We start from the raw sequence: 15,714 nt of genomic DNA on the forward strand, positions 1-15,714 counted from the left end.
CGGACGGCCACCAGGAGAGGAAAGTGCCTTGGCTGCCACCACCCCCCACCCCCACCCCCCGGCGGCCGGCCGAGGCTTCCAGGGATCCTGCCCGGCGGGGCTTGGCGGGGCTTGCTCGTGAGGGGCTGTCTGCCAGGGTTTGGGGAGGCCGACGGCTTTGCCCCGGCGCGGGCAGCCCTCCTTTCAGGACGACGCGCTGAAGCTCCCAAGGCGCGCGCTCTCCTCCGACGTGCGGCGCTGGGGTTCCCGCCCAGGCTGAAGGAGGTGCGTGGAGAGGACGGGACGGGAAGGCAGCTCGGCTTCCTGGGAGAAGCTAGTCCGCTTCCGAGCGCCAGACCGGCCGGCCAGCGCCGCAGGCAGAGGCGGGGCCCGTGCTCCCGCCCTTCCTGAACTCCCAGGAAATCCTTGCAAGTGTGTAGCCCACTTGCCTGGGCACCGGGAGGGTTTGATTATGTGCCTGATGTTTAGACGCAAAACGGAGCTGCCACGACCTGCTGTGGGTGACGGCAGGCCTCCCAGCTAGGGCACTCGGAGTGGTGGGGCCCACGGTAGGACGATTCTCCTCCCAAACACCAGTCGTCGGTGTCCCTCGGTGTCAGGAGACCCCAGGGAGCCCTCGGGCCAGCCTGTCACGTAAACAAGCTTCTGAGCTCAGCCGCCTCCTCCACCACTGCAAAACGGCCTCTCAGGGTGCCAAAGTTTTATCTTTGGGGCCCTAGAAGAGTGCTTTGTAGTTTGTTGGTCCTCAGAAATATGGGCTGTCCTCACGGAGCTTACACCTGACCTGGGTTACCTAGAGCCAGCTGAGCAAGGGGCGGACCCGCTGGCCCTAGCCACATCCGGGGCTTCGGGGAGGGGCGGGCCGGCCGGGTGCTCTCCGCGCTCCGCTCGTGCGGCGCTGCCTGCAGGGCACGCTACCGGGTCCAACGGCCACCCTGTGCTCGGGCGCGGGCAGCGGGCGGGTCTGTATCTGCAGTTGCACGTGTGGGATCCACTCGCTCTCTTCCTGAGCTCAGATGGGGCTTCAGTTTCCTCAGCTGTAAAAAGGAGCCTGGGCTCCCCCGCGCCTGCTTCCCAGGCCTGCGGCGAAGCCTCGGCTAGAGACGGGCAGGACTAAGCGGCGCAGAGCCGGCGGCCCGGCCGGCAGCCGCAGTGCTCTCGCCACCTGAGGCAAGGGGTGCTGGTGAAGTCACCCTCGGGCATAGCCCGCGGGTAGACGCGCGCTGTTGCTATGGGGACAGGGCGGAGCAGGCCTCTGCCACCCGGACCCGCGCGCACGCGCCCACGGCCACGCCACGTCCCGCCGCGAGGGGGCGGAGCGAGCGTGCGCGGATTGGCGTCCGCGGCGGGCGGTCGTGAGGTGAGGGACGGACCGGAGGCGCGGCTCCAGCGCGGGGGCCTAAGTGCGTCTAGGGCCGGGATTCTCCGCTCGCCCTGCCGCGCGCGACCTCAGGGTTCCCCGCGGTCCTCACCCCCGCGGCCCAGGGCGCTCTGTGGGCCTCGCTCTCCCACAGCTGCCGGGGTCCACGGGCCCGAAGGCGACCTTGGACCAGCCCTGGCGCCGGGGAGCCCCCGGTCTGGGCCTCGGGCGCGGGGCGGGCGGAGGCGGGGTGCACTTCCGCCCTGCCCCCGAGGCCGCGCCTGGCCGCCGCGCTGCAAAGTTTAGCGTCTCTGAAGTTGGCGTGGCGCGTGCCGCTCGGGAGGTCTCGGCTGAGGAGAAAGCGGCGGTGAGCGGGCGCGCCGCGTGAGCAGGGCCCCTGGCCTTGCGCGCCCGCGTTCGGGGGCCGGCCGCCGCGGTCCGCGAGCGGGTTCAGGAAGCGCGCGGGCAGCCCGCCCGGACGCCCGGCGCGCCTCCGACCCGAGGAGGCAGGCCCGAGAGGGCAGCGGCGGGCTGCTGCAGGGCCCATGCGTGGCTGGAGCCCCCCGGGAGGAAGGCTCTCCGTGAATCGGGGCGGGAGCAGGGCCCTCGTGAAGAGTTGGCGCCGTGAGGCCGCGCGCGGCCCCCGACCGCCCCCGGGGGTCCTAGGGCGCGGTGGAGGCATCCTTGCGGCCCTGAGGGAGTTCTTGGGGAGGCCCCGGTGGGGTTTCCCTGAAAAGGGGGCGGCCAGGGCGCGGTGCCCGGCTCAGTGTCGTCTTTCTGCCGCCAGCGCGGGAGCTCCCGGAGCCCTTGGTCGCGCCGCGTGCTGTGAGTCGCCAACAGTGGGCCTGGCTTTGCAGGTGGGCGCCCCCAGCCCTCCCTTTGCTCCTGAGCGTGGGAAGTGCCCGCGGTCCCGCCTCCTCTTTGTGCTGACCAAGAGCTCTGGGGCCCCGGATGCATTTTACCTCTTTTCCTGGCAAGTGAGAGGAAGGGAACGATGGGGACTACGTTCCTCTGCGGGGACCGGGGGTGTGCAGCCGACGGGGGGGTGCTGGCCGCTTCTAAGGCAGGTGGGCACCTAGGTGGTGAGAGCTTCTAGCTGGGAGCCTTGGGTCCGGAGACGGCCGGCATGGCTCGGATGCTTCGGCTTCTCTGGAGTCCCTGTCACCAGGGAGGAGAAAGGAAGTGGAAATGGGGGCCCAGAGTCCGACTGGGGTCCCAGTGCCCCCCCTTGGTCCACATGCCTCCAGCTAGTGCCGTGTGACCCCAGCAGGCCGCTCAGTCCCCGTCCTCGTGGTTCCCGAGCCATACCTGCCTTGTTCTGAGCATCGAGGAAGCAGCTGTGTCTCAGCGCCTAGTGCCTGGCATGTCAGCACATGTAAGCACTCAGTTGAAGGTTTTCCATCATCAGCGTTATCATCAAAGAAAACAGGAATGCAGCTAACGGGAGACGAGTGAATAGGAGAGGGAATACATCCAAAAAAGATAATGCAGCCGTGGGACATGGGTGGGTGACAGCAGTGTGAGCCACCTCAGTGTCGTGGGACAAGAAGTTGACACGTTTAGTTTGCTTCTTTGTGACGCAAACAGTATGTATCCATTGACTCCAGAGACAGTTTTTCAGCAAAAAGTTTTGACACCCAGAACCCACCCTCAACGCAGTTGAGTTTTTCATAGGGCTGAAGTGTTGACTTTTTGGCTCCCAAACCTTTTACATTTAAATTATTAAAAAACTTTAAATACTTTGTGTGGAGAATGTACCTCCAGTGGGTCATATGCTTCCCTTCCTCTCTAAACAGTCTTTTCTGTGCTGTGACTTTTTTTTTTCTGGGTGGCTCCGGTCAAGCTCTCTGTATAGCAGGGTTAGGTTTCTGGTCCCAAGCTTCGTGGAAGGCTGGGCGATCTGCCCCAAATGGCTCACACACCGGCCTCTGTGTTGTGTTCATGAGCCTTCTCTTGGATAGCTTCTCTGCTTTTTTTTTTTTTTTTTCCTGAAATGAGCCTTTATTGCTTATACTGTACAAATAGAAGGAATAGGGAAAGGCCAGTGGGGAGGAGAGAAAATTGGCAGATAAAAGACATACACAAAAAGGAAAAAAGACACCCCACCCCCCATGCCCATGCTTTCTGTGAATTGCCTGGTACAGGAGGTAGGGTGGGGAGATCAAAGCCGTAAAAACTAAATTCTATACACCTGGAGGTGCTGTAGGGGACAGGAGGGACTGGAGGGCAGGGGAGAGGGGGCAGGGTAGCAGGTAGACCCCATGTGTGCCAACCCACCCAGGCCAGCATCCCTCCCCCATGGGATGAAATGCTCGGGGTAGGGTAACTTAACTTCTTCCTGTGCTGAGTCTCTGCTTGTCACAGCCTGGGCCTTGTCCTTGCTTTTTCTAATCTGTGGGCTGGAAAAGTGAGATGAAGCTTCTTAGCACTGGTGGCTCAAGACTGGGAAGCCTGGTGCTGGACTTTGTTCCAGCTGTGCAGGCTATTTTGATTTGATCTCTCTGGTTCTGGATATGTGAGCTTGAACGATAGCAAGATCCCATGGGCTAGATGTGCTTAGCAAAAGAGACTTTCCTATGAGAGTCTCTTCCTGTGGCACATTTTCCCCCTGGGTTTTGTTCCTCATAGTTTCCCTGTTAAAGAGTGTTTGGACCCTGGTGCTTGCCTGTCCTCCCCCTGGTAGTGGTTCGTGAGGCTTGGGGAGGCTGATCAGGGCTGAAGGTATGTCCCTGGCTGACTCATTCCTGTGCCCTCCCTCTATGACTCAGTTTCCCCAGGTGTGACTGAGGCTGCCAGCTGACAGGCAGAGCTGCTCTGAGAGTCTCAAAGATTGTTATTAAGAAATAAAGAGGCTTGTGGCTTCAGTCATCCTTTGTAGTTCCCTTCTAGGTCATTCTGTGTGTAAACACCTTAGGCTCCTCCTCCTCCAGGGTCAGAGCACCCAAGGCAGGGCTGAGGTTGGGCCAGAAGTGGCTGGCAGGCAGGTGGGCACGTTGGTCAGGGCAGACTCCTAGCCTCCTCTCCATTCTGTCCCTTGCAGCTGCCTTGGGGTGCGGTGTGGGGGTGGGCACAGCCATGTCGGACCTGCTGCTACTGGGCCTTATCGGGGGCCTGACTCTGCTGCTGCTGATGACGTTGCTGGCCTTTGTCGGGTACTCCGGGCTGCTGACTGGGGTGGTGGTGAGTGCCGGTTCACCTCCTGTCCGCAACATCACTGTGGCCTACAAGTTCCACATGGGGCCTTACAGAGAGATTGGGCGGCTTTTCACCGAGAGCTGCAGCGTCTCCCCCAAGCTCCGCTCCATCGCCATCTACTATGACAACCCTCACATGGTAAGGAGTCTCTTATGCCCTGGCAGGGGTGGCCATGGATGTACATGGGGCATGGCTTGTTGGGGGAAGGACATTTTAGTATCTGAGGAAGGGCTGGGGAAATCTTTGAGCTGGCTTTGCAGACCACCTCCTGTCTGGGCTTCAAACTCTTTCCAGATTTAGCCTGGATTTTTCCAGGCCTTCATATGCTGCCCTTCTGCTTGCCCAGGTCTGGCTCCCCAGGCTTACGGCTTACCCGTGTACTTCTGTGTGTCCCTAGCCGTTGCTGGAGCTCTGGTCTCCTGGCTGTGTCTTCCATGCCCATTTGAGGCCAGTTCTCTGAGGTCAGGCTTTTCAGGTTCTGCTCTGTCTTTGGGGTTATACCTTGTTTCTGTGCCTCCCCTCTTTCAGCTCTCCTGCTATGGCTACAGGTCCTCCAGAGCTGAGGAGGCAGGCCCTGGGCATGAAGCTTGGGATCCCACCTCTCCAGCCATTCTGGTGGTCCTTGGTCCAGCAATATAGCATTTCTTTGGATGTCAGGTGGCCAGGTTGGGAGAGGTCCTGGGGAGAGGGAGGGCAAGTGAGGCCAGGTGAGTTGCCCAGGATGTTTAGGATGCTTGGATCAGAGACTAACCCAGCATCGCTGGCACCCTATGGGTGTCTGGCTGTACTTCCAGCCTGTGATGAGTCAGGGCCTGCCAGTGTGACTGCCTGCCCTGCCATGGGTGGTTCTGCCCACAGCCGCATGGGTTGGCATTTCTGCCAAGGGTTTCTCAGCCTCTAGCTCTGAGCCTTGGCAACCAGGCATTGGGAACCTCCAGTTCTGGCTTCTTTGCCTAGAGAGCTCAACTGGGTGAGGTCTGCAGTCTGTGGACCAGGCCTCACTGAGCACTCACTCAGGGGTGTGCCACCTTCCTCTCTGTGCCAGGTTCTGCTCAACACCTGCACTCTGGAGATGAACAGACCTGGCCCTGCTCTCAGGGAGCTTTGTGTGGTTGGCAGAATAGCCCCACAGAAATGAATCTCCAACAAGGCACTGAACTCCATGCCCACAGAGCTTTGAGCTCAAGTCTGCCAAGGTGGCTCAGAGAGGAGTTAGAGTTCAGCTGGGCCTTCTCTCAGGTGTAGAATTTTGGTCTACCAGGAAGAGCTTTCTGCTAAGGGAACTGTAGCAGCAAAGACTTGCAGACATAGGGTGGCAGGGGAGGTGTGGCCAGTGGGCATGTGGTGGGTGAGGAAGGGGTAGAAGGGTTGGCTGGGCCAGGCAGTAGGAGGAAAGGTGCAGCATAAGTTGTGATTTAGGAAGCTAACTGGATGGCAGGTGGAAGAGGGAATGAGATGAGGCAGGGAGGCCATTGAGGAGGTTGGGCTGGGCCCAGTGAGAGGTGATACAGCCTGGTTGAATGATGAGTAAGTAGTTACTGAGGTTTTGAGGTCACATGGCTGGGAGATGGCACTTCAGTGTGAGTTGAGGGCATAGGGGCCTAAGTGGGATGGGGCAGGCTCTGGGCTTTGGGAAGCTCTGGTTCCCACCCCTGCAGGGGTCTTCTGTGTAAGTCCCTACCCCTCCTGTACTCTACCCTGGTGTGCCCCTGCTTCTGTACCTGGCTCAGCTGGAGCCTGTTGCCAGGCCTCGGTGGGAGGGACGAGAGTTCTGTAGCTGTCTTTTTCTGATCGGCATGTCTTGTTTGTGAAGGAGCACATTGCCTCTTGGGTCAGAGATGCTATTCCAGGGTGGGAAAGAGCCAAGTGGGCGTCAGCGCTGGAGGCTGATGTGGGGAATAGTGAGAGAGAACTCCGGTGTGGAGTGTGCTCTCCCTGTACCTCTGGCCCGTCCACGGTCTCCAGGCAGCCCTCCTACAGGTGTGGACCCTGTGGAATGGGCCTTGGTGACCATGGCCTGAGAGTACACCCTCAGGGTCGGCAGTCCTGGGTTCTGATTCCGTCTTGTCACTGTCCTGCTTTGTGATCTTGGGCATATTCCATAACTTCTCTGAGCCTCTGTTTCCTCATCTATAGAGTAGTGTTAAAATACCCGCTTCATAGAAAAGCTGGCAAGGGTTTAGTTAAGTGACAGGATGAGGCATTCACCCGAGCACCTGGCCCTCCACAGATATTTAACAACAACACAAAGAGTGGAAAAAACCATTCATGTTAATTAGATGTGCTGAGGGGTTGGTCTGAGGACTTGAGACTCAGACCTAGACCCTTGGCCTGGCTGTGGATATCCAGCTGGCACAGAGGATGAATGTATAGGTCAAAGTGGCCCTTCTAATCCTGTTCTTCCCAGCCCTAGGCCACTCCAGAGGACACTTTCAGAGCTGGGTCACATACCCTGACACCTGGAGTGCCTCGGGGATACTCAGTCCCCACCTACTCTGGGAGATCCTGATGTAGGCTTAGGGAACCAGGGCTCCCCAGGCTTCCAGTGCACATGGCTGTTACAGACTCTTTGTCCATAAAGACCTGAGGTCTCTGGGTCCATGCAGCTGGTATTATAGAGGAGGTGGCTGAGGGTCAGATAGCAGGAGTCAAGTTCTCACACAGTTCACTTGTGCATTTTTGAACTTAATAAATGATTGAGCCCCCTCATCTGTGCCACTCTGTGCTGGGCACTGGGGCACTGTGAAGACCAAGGGACCCAGCCCTCAGGACCTCTCCTATAGGGGTGGCGGGGGGCCTGGAGGAGAGACCCCATCTGGTTCTAGAGAGGCTGCCACTCCAAGCAGTGTCCAGCATGGGAGTCTGCATATTGATCACAGAAGGAAGGGAAGATGTAGGCTGAGCTGTTAAATGTCCCATCTCTACTCTCCCTCCCAGCTCAGCATAGCAAGAGTCAGAACCTGCTTCTCTGTGAGTGTGGGGAGGAAGCGAGGCTATTTCAGACTGAGTGGGGCAGAGAGTGACACGGTGAGAGGTGGCTATCTGCTGTGGACGCTCCCCACCCCAGTGAGGTGTGGACTAACAGCTCCCCAGCCACAGACCTTCTAGGCCTCAGCTGGGCAGGGAGAGGTGGTTCCTGAGAAAGGCCTGGCGAGGCTTCAGTTGGTCTGGCTGTGGCCCCAGGAAATGACACAGAAAAGGGTGCCACCACGGCAGGGTTGTGGCGATGCTGTGGACTCTTTTCTATCAGATGCTGCTGGAGCACATATATCTTTTTAAAATTATTATTATTTTATTTTGGTATCATTAATATACAATTACATGAGCAACATTGTGGTTACTAGATTCCCCCCATTATCAAGTCCCTGCCACATACCCCATTACAGTCACTGTCCATCAGCGTAGTAAGATGCTATAGAATCACTACTTGTCTTCTCTGTGCTGTACTGCCTTCCCCGTGGCCCCCTCTATATTATGTGTGCTAATCGTAGTGCCCCTTATTCCCCTTCTCCCCCCCACCCACTGTCCCCAGTCCCTTTCCCTTTGGTAACTGTTAGTCCGTTCTTGGGTTCTGTGAGTCTGCTGCTGTTTTGTTCCTTCAGTTTTTGCTTTGTTCTTATGTGGAGCATGTATATCTGGAAGAGAGGTACACGTATACGTGAGTATGTCTACATATATGTATGTCAGCTAGAGTTCTGTATGGGAGGAAGCTGCAGAGTCTGGCAAGTGGCTCTTGTTGGGAAGGAGGAGGATTCCATTCTCCTTCCCTGAGGGCATTTAGAAGTGTGTAGGAAGGAAGGAGGGAGCAAGTGTGGCAGGAAGTGGGCAGAGCCTGGAAGTAGTGCATAGGTGTCGTCTCCTCTCCAGAGCCTACTGTTCGTGGAGTGTGGCCATTTCCTCTCCGAAGTACTGAGAGAGGGGGTAGTTTGCAAATTCGTCACACGTGCAGACGTGTATACACACGCACCCCCTGCTTGAGGATAGCGGAAGGGTCAAAACTGCTCTGCCCCCAGCCTTGCTTCTGAAGTGTGGGCGGGCATTTGGACAGTGACTTTAGCCCCCCCTTCCTGGCCCTTGAGGGAGCCTTGGATGGGAAGAGGGAAGGAGCTGGGAGGGCCTTGAGTACCTTGATCGTGGCCCATACGAACTGTGGACAGGCCCTAGTGCCTGGGCTTCTGTCACTGTGCCCATGGATCTGTCCTGTCTGTCAGTCTGGCCCTCCATCACCTGTTCCAACCCTGTACTGCCACGACCTCCCCCGGGGTTCGGGGCATAAGTCACCTGCCTGTCTGCCTTCTGGGAAGCCTGGCTGCGGCAAGTAGGGTGTGGCAGGTGGTTCACTTTACCTGGCTGAACCCTGGGAGAGGATGCTCGCCTCAGGCCTGGAGTGGGTAGGGGGAGCTTTTGCCTTTAGTAGGCTAGGCCACAGTGTGGCTCCCTTTTCCCCTAGTCCACCGAGAGCCTCAGGCCACAAAGTCTGCAGGGGCTGAGGCTGATAAGAGTTCGGATTTAGGCCTGTGCCACACTTCCCCTTCCTTTTCAATGTGTGTTGAGAGGGGGCCCCTTGCCCTTCTTGGGGGCATTGAGGTCACATGGAGCCTGGGAAGGGGTCAGGGAGTAGGATTTTGCAGGACTGGCTCCTCACCAAGAGTGATGGGCATGTGAACTGGGCGATGTTTCCTGAGGGCCTAGGCTCCCCTACCCCAGTTACTTTGTGGTGATTTTCTGCCAGATGGAGTCCAGGCCTCTTCTGCACAGCAGGTTAACTGTGTGGGAAAGCCCTGGAGAAGCAAGCCCCTCTGCCCACCCAGCAGAGCTGCCTTTGGGTGGGGAGGTGTGGGAGAAAGGCCTCTGGACTCCTCCTCTTGGGTCTGAGGCAAGGCTCCACTGCTTACCAATATGTGACTGAGCGAGTCAGTTGGTCTGAGAACCCCTGTCTCAGGGTTTTTTTTTTCTGGGGACTAAATAGTATGGATAAGGCCTTATACAGAGCCCATGATAGGTACTTAGCATTCTTAGCTTCTGAGGGTCTTGTGCCACTGGGACTTTGTATTTTTAGGAACCCTTCCTGCCTGCCTCTGCCTGCAGGTCATCCAGCTGTGTGTGGAGGCGCAGCATAGGGGGAACCTGTTGTAGGCCATTCCTAGCCGGGGCCTATTTCTTGGGCTCCCAGGTGGCCGTGGGTTATGTGGCTCAGCTCTAGAGCCTGTCTGCCTGAGGTCGAATCCTGACTCCAGCACTTTACCCAGAGTGGTGGTGAGTCTGCCACTGCTCTGTCTCCTTGGTGGAGCTGGTTCTGGTCCAGCCTTTGCTGCGTGACCTTTGCAGCATAGCTTCACTCTCTGGGTATCATAAACAGGGCGGATAACAGTACCCACTGCACAGTGCCATTTGTATTTATTAATCTGATACGTGGAAGGCGGGTGGACACCCTATCAGATACCAGCTGTCATTGTTAGGATTATGTTTGGGGATGAAAAGAGAGAGGAAGGTCCTAGTCCTAGAAGACTTTTAGGTGGGAGCTTCCAGAAAACCTGGACACCTCCCTGCACCCCTGCCTGGAGGTTGGCATCCCCCTGACTCCTTTCCCTCCATCCCATCCTGAAGTATGGATCCTGCCCTTGGAACCAGCTGTCTGTGTCACCATGTCCTGACTAGTGCTGGTCCCACTGTGCCTTTGGGCTGCTCAGGGAAGTTGGGCCTTTGGGGCTTGCTGTGTTGACCTGCAGCTCCCAAGAGGTTCACTCTCCAGTAATGAACAAGTGCTGCTGTTCTCCTTCCCTGGGGGCACCAGTTCAAGTGAAGGGCATTGCGCCACCTTCTCCCCTTACTTTGGGCAGCTCTGGCTGTGTAGGCTGGCCAGAGAGGAATCAAGACAGTCCTCTGGGTCTGGGATCGGCAGACATCAAAGCTGTCCCTATGCAGGTTGTGGACCTGGGGCTGGCCATTTCTAATTGAACCCAAGCTCTGGGTTTGGTCAGGGCCAACTGACACCATTTTTCCTCCCTGGATCCTGAAAGATGTGGATCTTGTCCAGTGATCCTGTCTTCACTGTGGCCTCACATAACCAAGTCAGTGAGCTACTGCAAGGCTCCTCTGGAAGGGGCAGTGAGGCCATCTCGTCTCCAGGGGCTTTCAGTTCCAAGACCACTGCCCCCTTCTCAGTGGTGGTACTCAAGATGCCTCACAGCCCGAAGGTAATGCTCTCCTATCTCTTCCTAGTACTTTTGCTCTGAGGGCAGATTCTGGTTGCCTTCACCCAGAGTGGTGCTGGCTCGCCACTGCTCTGTCTCCCTAGCATGGGTTCTTTGCTGGAGCTGGTTCTGCTCTAGACCATGTCCCGGGTAGAGGCGTCAGGGAGATGACTGATGTGGACAGGAAGGGGAGCAGGCAGATGGGACTGCACTGAACCAAGATGGGGGGTGGCATTTCTAACAGTGAGCATACTCCTACCTTCTGGGTCCTTGGTGGCCTCGGTGGGCCATTATCGCGGAGGTGGGTATGGGCTCTCCTGGAGCCAGGAAGCCCTCCTAGACCAGCGTTGCCACTCCTTGCTGGTTGTGGGGCCTTTTCTATCTCCTCCTTCCTGGTGTTTGGTTCAGCTTCCTCCTGGCACCATCTTGGTATGGGGCTGCTTAGCAGCTGGTGGGCTTGCTGAACAACCTCCTAGGCTGCCCTTAGCCACTGGCCAGGCAGGGGGAGGGGGCAGGAAGTGTCCTCACTTGTGGAATTGAGGGGTTGCTCAGGCAGAAAGGGGCACTTGTGACCCACACAACTCCAGGATCTCTGGAGCCCTGTCTCCTTATTAGGTGCTTCCCTTGCCTGTGGCAGGAGTTACTCCTTTTTCATGGTGGAGGGGAGAGGTTTGCTCACGGTGAAGGGCCCATGTGTGCAAATGACCCACAGGCATGTGCTGTCGCTGAGTACACCCCAAGAAGTTCTGTGCAAAGGATCTTGGACCTTTCTGCCTAGAAGCCTGGAGTGGTGGGGAGAGATGAAGAGGCTATTGCGTGAGATGCAGCATGAGACCTGCTCCCTCAGAGGGAGCACTTGGGATCAGAGAAGAGGAACTACTATTCTGCGTGGTAGGGAGCCACAGAATGCTTTGAGGACAGGGGTTGAGCTGAGTCTGGAAGGATGGGCAGAATGGACATTGGAGCTGGGTGAAGGACATTCCAGGCAGAGGAAGTAGCTTACTTGAAGGCAGGAAGCATGGGAGGATATGGCATGTTTGGGGAGCTGCAAATAGTTCCGTGTGGGCACGAGCAGGGGTGTCGTAGGAGAGAAGGCTGGCAAGGTGGGCTGAGCCAGATCCTGGATTTATCGCTCTTTCTGCCGCTCAGATGTTCAGTGGGCTTCTGCCCACCTGGGTTTTGACCCTTTCTGGGATCTGGGGAAGCAGAAAAGGAATGCTAGGTGAGTGTATGGGCAAGTCTGGGAAATGTTGTATGGGCCACTGAAGACAGCCTTGCATGATGGGCTCGGGAGCTTCAAGCTAGAGGTGAATTGGAAGTCACTGAGGGGTTCTAAGCAGGATGATCACAGGTGTTTTGGTACTTTTGGGGGACTGAGGAGTTGAGCTGGGAGCCGTATGAGGAAAGACTCTGGGCTTTCTGCCCATTTTTCCATCTAACCTACATTAGATATGTCTTTTGTACCACATAGGTTGCTAGGGTCAGGAACATGAAGATGGGCTTTGCTGCAGGCACTGTCCCTTGGTCTGACAGCAGGAGGCCTGCCAGAACCTCCTGCCTTCCTAGCTGTGATGGGGTCTGAGGTGTTAATGGAGCAGGTGCACCACCTAGAGACAAGAGGAGGTACTGCAGCTATCTTCAGGCCTCTGCCTGGGAAGGAGGTGATAGACTTGATGGGGGCAAGAGTTCATGGTAGAACATTGGGGGGCTGTGGGTGCCACTGAGCCACACTGAAGGGCTCACCAGGAGGGCACTTGAACCTGAAAGATGGGCGAGGAGCTGCTGCATGTTGAGAGGTTTGGGTAGATGGGCTTTCTAGGCTAAGGGTCACTGCTCTGGCCTGTCACAGCTGCTAATAGCCTACAGCAGTCATGAAGCACTTGCTGAGTGCTGGGCCAGGCTAAACCCTCATGTGAAGGATCTCATTTAACATGACAATCCTGTAAGTAGATATCAAGAAACCTGGGGACTTGGGCAGAATTGTACGACGCAGGATTCACACTCAGACCTGCCTTTCTTGAGAAGTTGTGGTCCTGACCACTGCTCCATATCTCTCGTCACACCCTCAGCTAGGCTTAATGACATAGGACTCAAGGGGGCGGCACGGTACCCGAGCTGCCGAGAGCTGAGGGGGACATCCAGGGACTATTTAGAGGTGAGCGCCTAGAGTCGGTGCCCAAGTCCAAGTGAGAAGGCCAGAACTGGGTCAGCTGGGATAGAGACACAGAGCAGGTTGGGAAACCCCCAGGGGAGTGTTGAAAGGGCTTGGGAAGGCTAGAGTGGGAGGACAGAGGCAAGAACAGGTAAAAATAATGTCACGGTGCTAGGCAGGTGGGCTGTAGAAAGGGGCGACTGGAACTAGAGGCAGTTTAAGGGTCAGTGGGCACTGGGTAGGGGGAGAAAGGGGCCTTCAGATTGAGGAAAACCAGGATTAAGAGCACGAGGTGTGGAGAGTCTGCTGGATTCAGGAGCAGATGCCCCTAGGGGCCCAGCCTTAAGGGCTGGTACAGACTTAAGTGGCAGGAGATGAGACAAACTGGGGCCTCTTGATGCCAGGAGTAGCGTGTGCTGGGCCTTGCAGGCCTGGGGTCAGGCCAGGGAATGTTGGAGACTCACACGGGAGCCCCACCTAGCTAGAGAGGAGAGCAGAGCGCAGTGAAGTACTGGGGGCCTGGAGGGAACTTGGAAGGAATCAGCAGGCAGGCCCCAGCCAGGCCAGGAAGGGCAGGGCCTGGGACGGAGCATGGGTCAGAGAGGAGGTCTGGAGGCCCTGGTGATGGTGGGTGGCCCGCTGGAGGGACTGGGAGGAGGGTCTCTCATAGTTTCATCAGCAACCCAAAGTTCAGTGTGTCTTGCTTCCTGACCAGAGCTCCCCAATCCCTCCACAGCCAGCATGGGACCTGGCATGTTTGCTGGAGGAATAAATGAAGGGATGGAGGAGTCCTGTAGCAGGATGCCACAGGCCAGGGCTCCAGATAGGTCCCAGCAGGTGTGTGGGGCCATCGTCACCATCCTGGTGTGTGGGACTTCATGGCCTGTTGCAGCTGGTGGTTCTGCCAGGTCTGAGCTGCACGGAACGTGGGAGGCAAGAGGTCTGACTGAGGGCAGGGCCTCCTTCCTTTGCCCAACTCTGACACTCCTGTTCTGCCCCTGCAGGTGCCCCCTGAGAAGTGCCGCTGTGCTGTGGGTAGCATTCTGAGTGAAGGTGAGGAGTCACTCTCCCCGGAGCTCATCCAGCTTTACCAGAAATTTGGCTTCAAGGTGTTCTCCTTCCCGGCACCCAGCCATGTGGTAACGGCCACCTTCCCCTACATGACCACCCTGTCCATCTGGCTGGCTACCCGCCGTGTCCATCCTGCCCTGGATGCCTACATCAAGGTGAGAGCCAGGCCTGGTGTGTGTGTGTGTGTTGGAGGGCAGTGTGTCCTTTGGATGGGCACTAGGAGGACTGCCTAGGCTGGAAGGAGAAGCTGGTTAGGGAGGTCAGCAAATGGGCCCTCATGGATTAGGTGCCTGTGGAGCCAGGAAAATGGGCAGAGGCTGCTGGCCTCTCTTCCAGATGCCAAGATCTTGTGGGTGCCAGAGCATCTACTGGGAGAGAAGGAGCTCATTCAGAAATCTTCCCTGGGCAGTTCAGCTCTGGCTTGAACCAGTGACATTATTAGTGTTCAGCCCGCTCCAGCCTCTGATGGATGGACAGGTCCACTCTGACCTCCTTCTGCTGGAGGCCTGTAGAGTGAGGCACTGAGGCTCCCAGCAGCCCGCAGGCCCCAGGTGTTAGTGTGCAGCACCTGGTCCTGTCTCTGCATGGCCTTATGTACCTGCTCCCTAAGTCTGGGACTGGCTCCTGCAGTTGCTGATCTGCTCGCAGGCCTGCCTTGAGGTAGGAGGAGAGCTAGCCACTTGGGGATTTGACAGGGGTCTCTGTGCACAGGGTTTTTTAAAACTTTCTGGTACACATCCCTCCTCCAAAACATTCTACATGCATGAGTGCTGGGGAAATGACCCCCATTTGGGCTTGGAAATGATTATTTGTCCATTCAACTTGTAATTACTGAATGTCTGTGTACCATGTCCTATGCTGGACATGGTGGAAAGTGTGGGTGCATGAAATAGACATTTACAGTGTGGTGCAGAGAGGGACTAATAAACATCAGACAGAAAGGGGGTGTGTGCTAGAAGAGAACAGAATGAGAAAAGACGGACCACCTTGGACAGAGTGGTCAGGGATAGCTTCTTGAAGGAGGTAACCTCTCAGGCAGAATTCTAGAAGAGCCTTTGGAGAGGGTAGGTAGGTTCTAGGCAGAGCAAAGTGAGAGCATGGGTTTGATCAAGAGGCAGTGGGGAGTCCCTGCAGTGTCCCAGCTGGGGAAGTGGTGTGATCGGGGCCTCTGAGTTGCACCGGTGCAAGATGGGCTAGCCCATGCCTGGCAGGGTAAGTCTGCCTCATCGTCATGGTCATGGGGGCTGGGTGGAGGTGCTGAGGAGGCCGTCACAGATCCTAGTGTGAATGGCAGCGTTCTGGACTGGGGCAGGGGCTGTAGAAATGCAGACAGGGATGGAGATTTCAAATCACTTTTGGAGGCAGAGCTGACCAACTACTGGGTGGATTGGATGTTGGGGTGGGAGGAACTGCAGCAGGCTCCAGTACCCTCAGGCCCAGACAGCTGGGCGAGTGTGTAGTGATACGGAGAGCTGACGGAGGTCCTGGTTGGGGCAACCAGCTCTGTGGGCTGTGTCAGGGAAGCTGCCTGCAAGACATCCAAGGCGGCGTATGAGTCAGCTGTGGTGTGTACAGTCTGGGGCTCAGAGAGGATTGGGCTGGTGGATGTCTGGGGACCTGCCCTGTTGACTGTATATGCCTTGGGGACTGGCCTGTGGAGAGGCTGGCAGAAGGCATGGCCAGTGTGCTGGGGTCAAGGAACAGGAGAAGAAGGCAGGAGTGTGAATTTGATGGATTTGGGG

The 15,714-nt window shown here is 57.1% G+C and overlaps 1 protein-coding gene across 3 annotated transcripts in view; it reads left to right on the plus strand.

The window, feature by feature from the left end:
* Positions 1 to 1,400: 1,400 nt before the first annotated feature.
* Positions 1,401 to 15,714, plus strand: part of TEX264 (testis expressed 264, ER-phagy receptor) — a 29,245-nt gene continuing 14,931 nt past the window's right edge. The window contains exons 1-3 of one of the 3 annotated variants that reach the window (XM_036877655.2): positions 1,401 to 1,727; positions 4,401 to 4,693; positions 13,906 to 14,127. In XM_036877655.2, coding sequence (XP_036733550.1) covers positions 4,436 to 4,693; positions 13,906 to 14,127 — 480 coding nt within the window. In that variant the 5' untranslated portion in view covers positions 1,401 to 1,727; positions 4,401 to 4,435. Of the gene's footprint in view, positions 1,728 to 4,400; positions 4,694 to 10,560; positions 10,753 to 12,323; positions 12,411 to 13,905; positions 14,128 to 15,714 lie in introns of those variants that run through there. The other 2 variants (XM_036877658.2, XM_057487033.1) reach the window with 2 other exon arrangements.

The sequence above is a fragment of the Manis pentadactyla genome, chromosome 1 (assembly GCF_030020395.1).
Source record: "Manis pentadactyla isolate mManPen7 chromosome 1, mManPen7.hap1, whole genome shotgun sequence".
Classification (NCBI taxonomy): Eukaryota; Metazoa; Chordata; class Mammalia; order Pholidota; family Manidae; genus Manis; species Manis pentadactyla.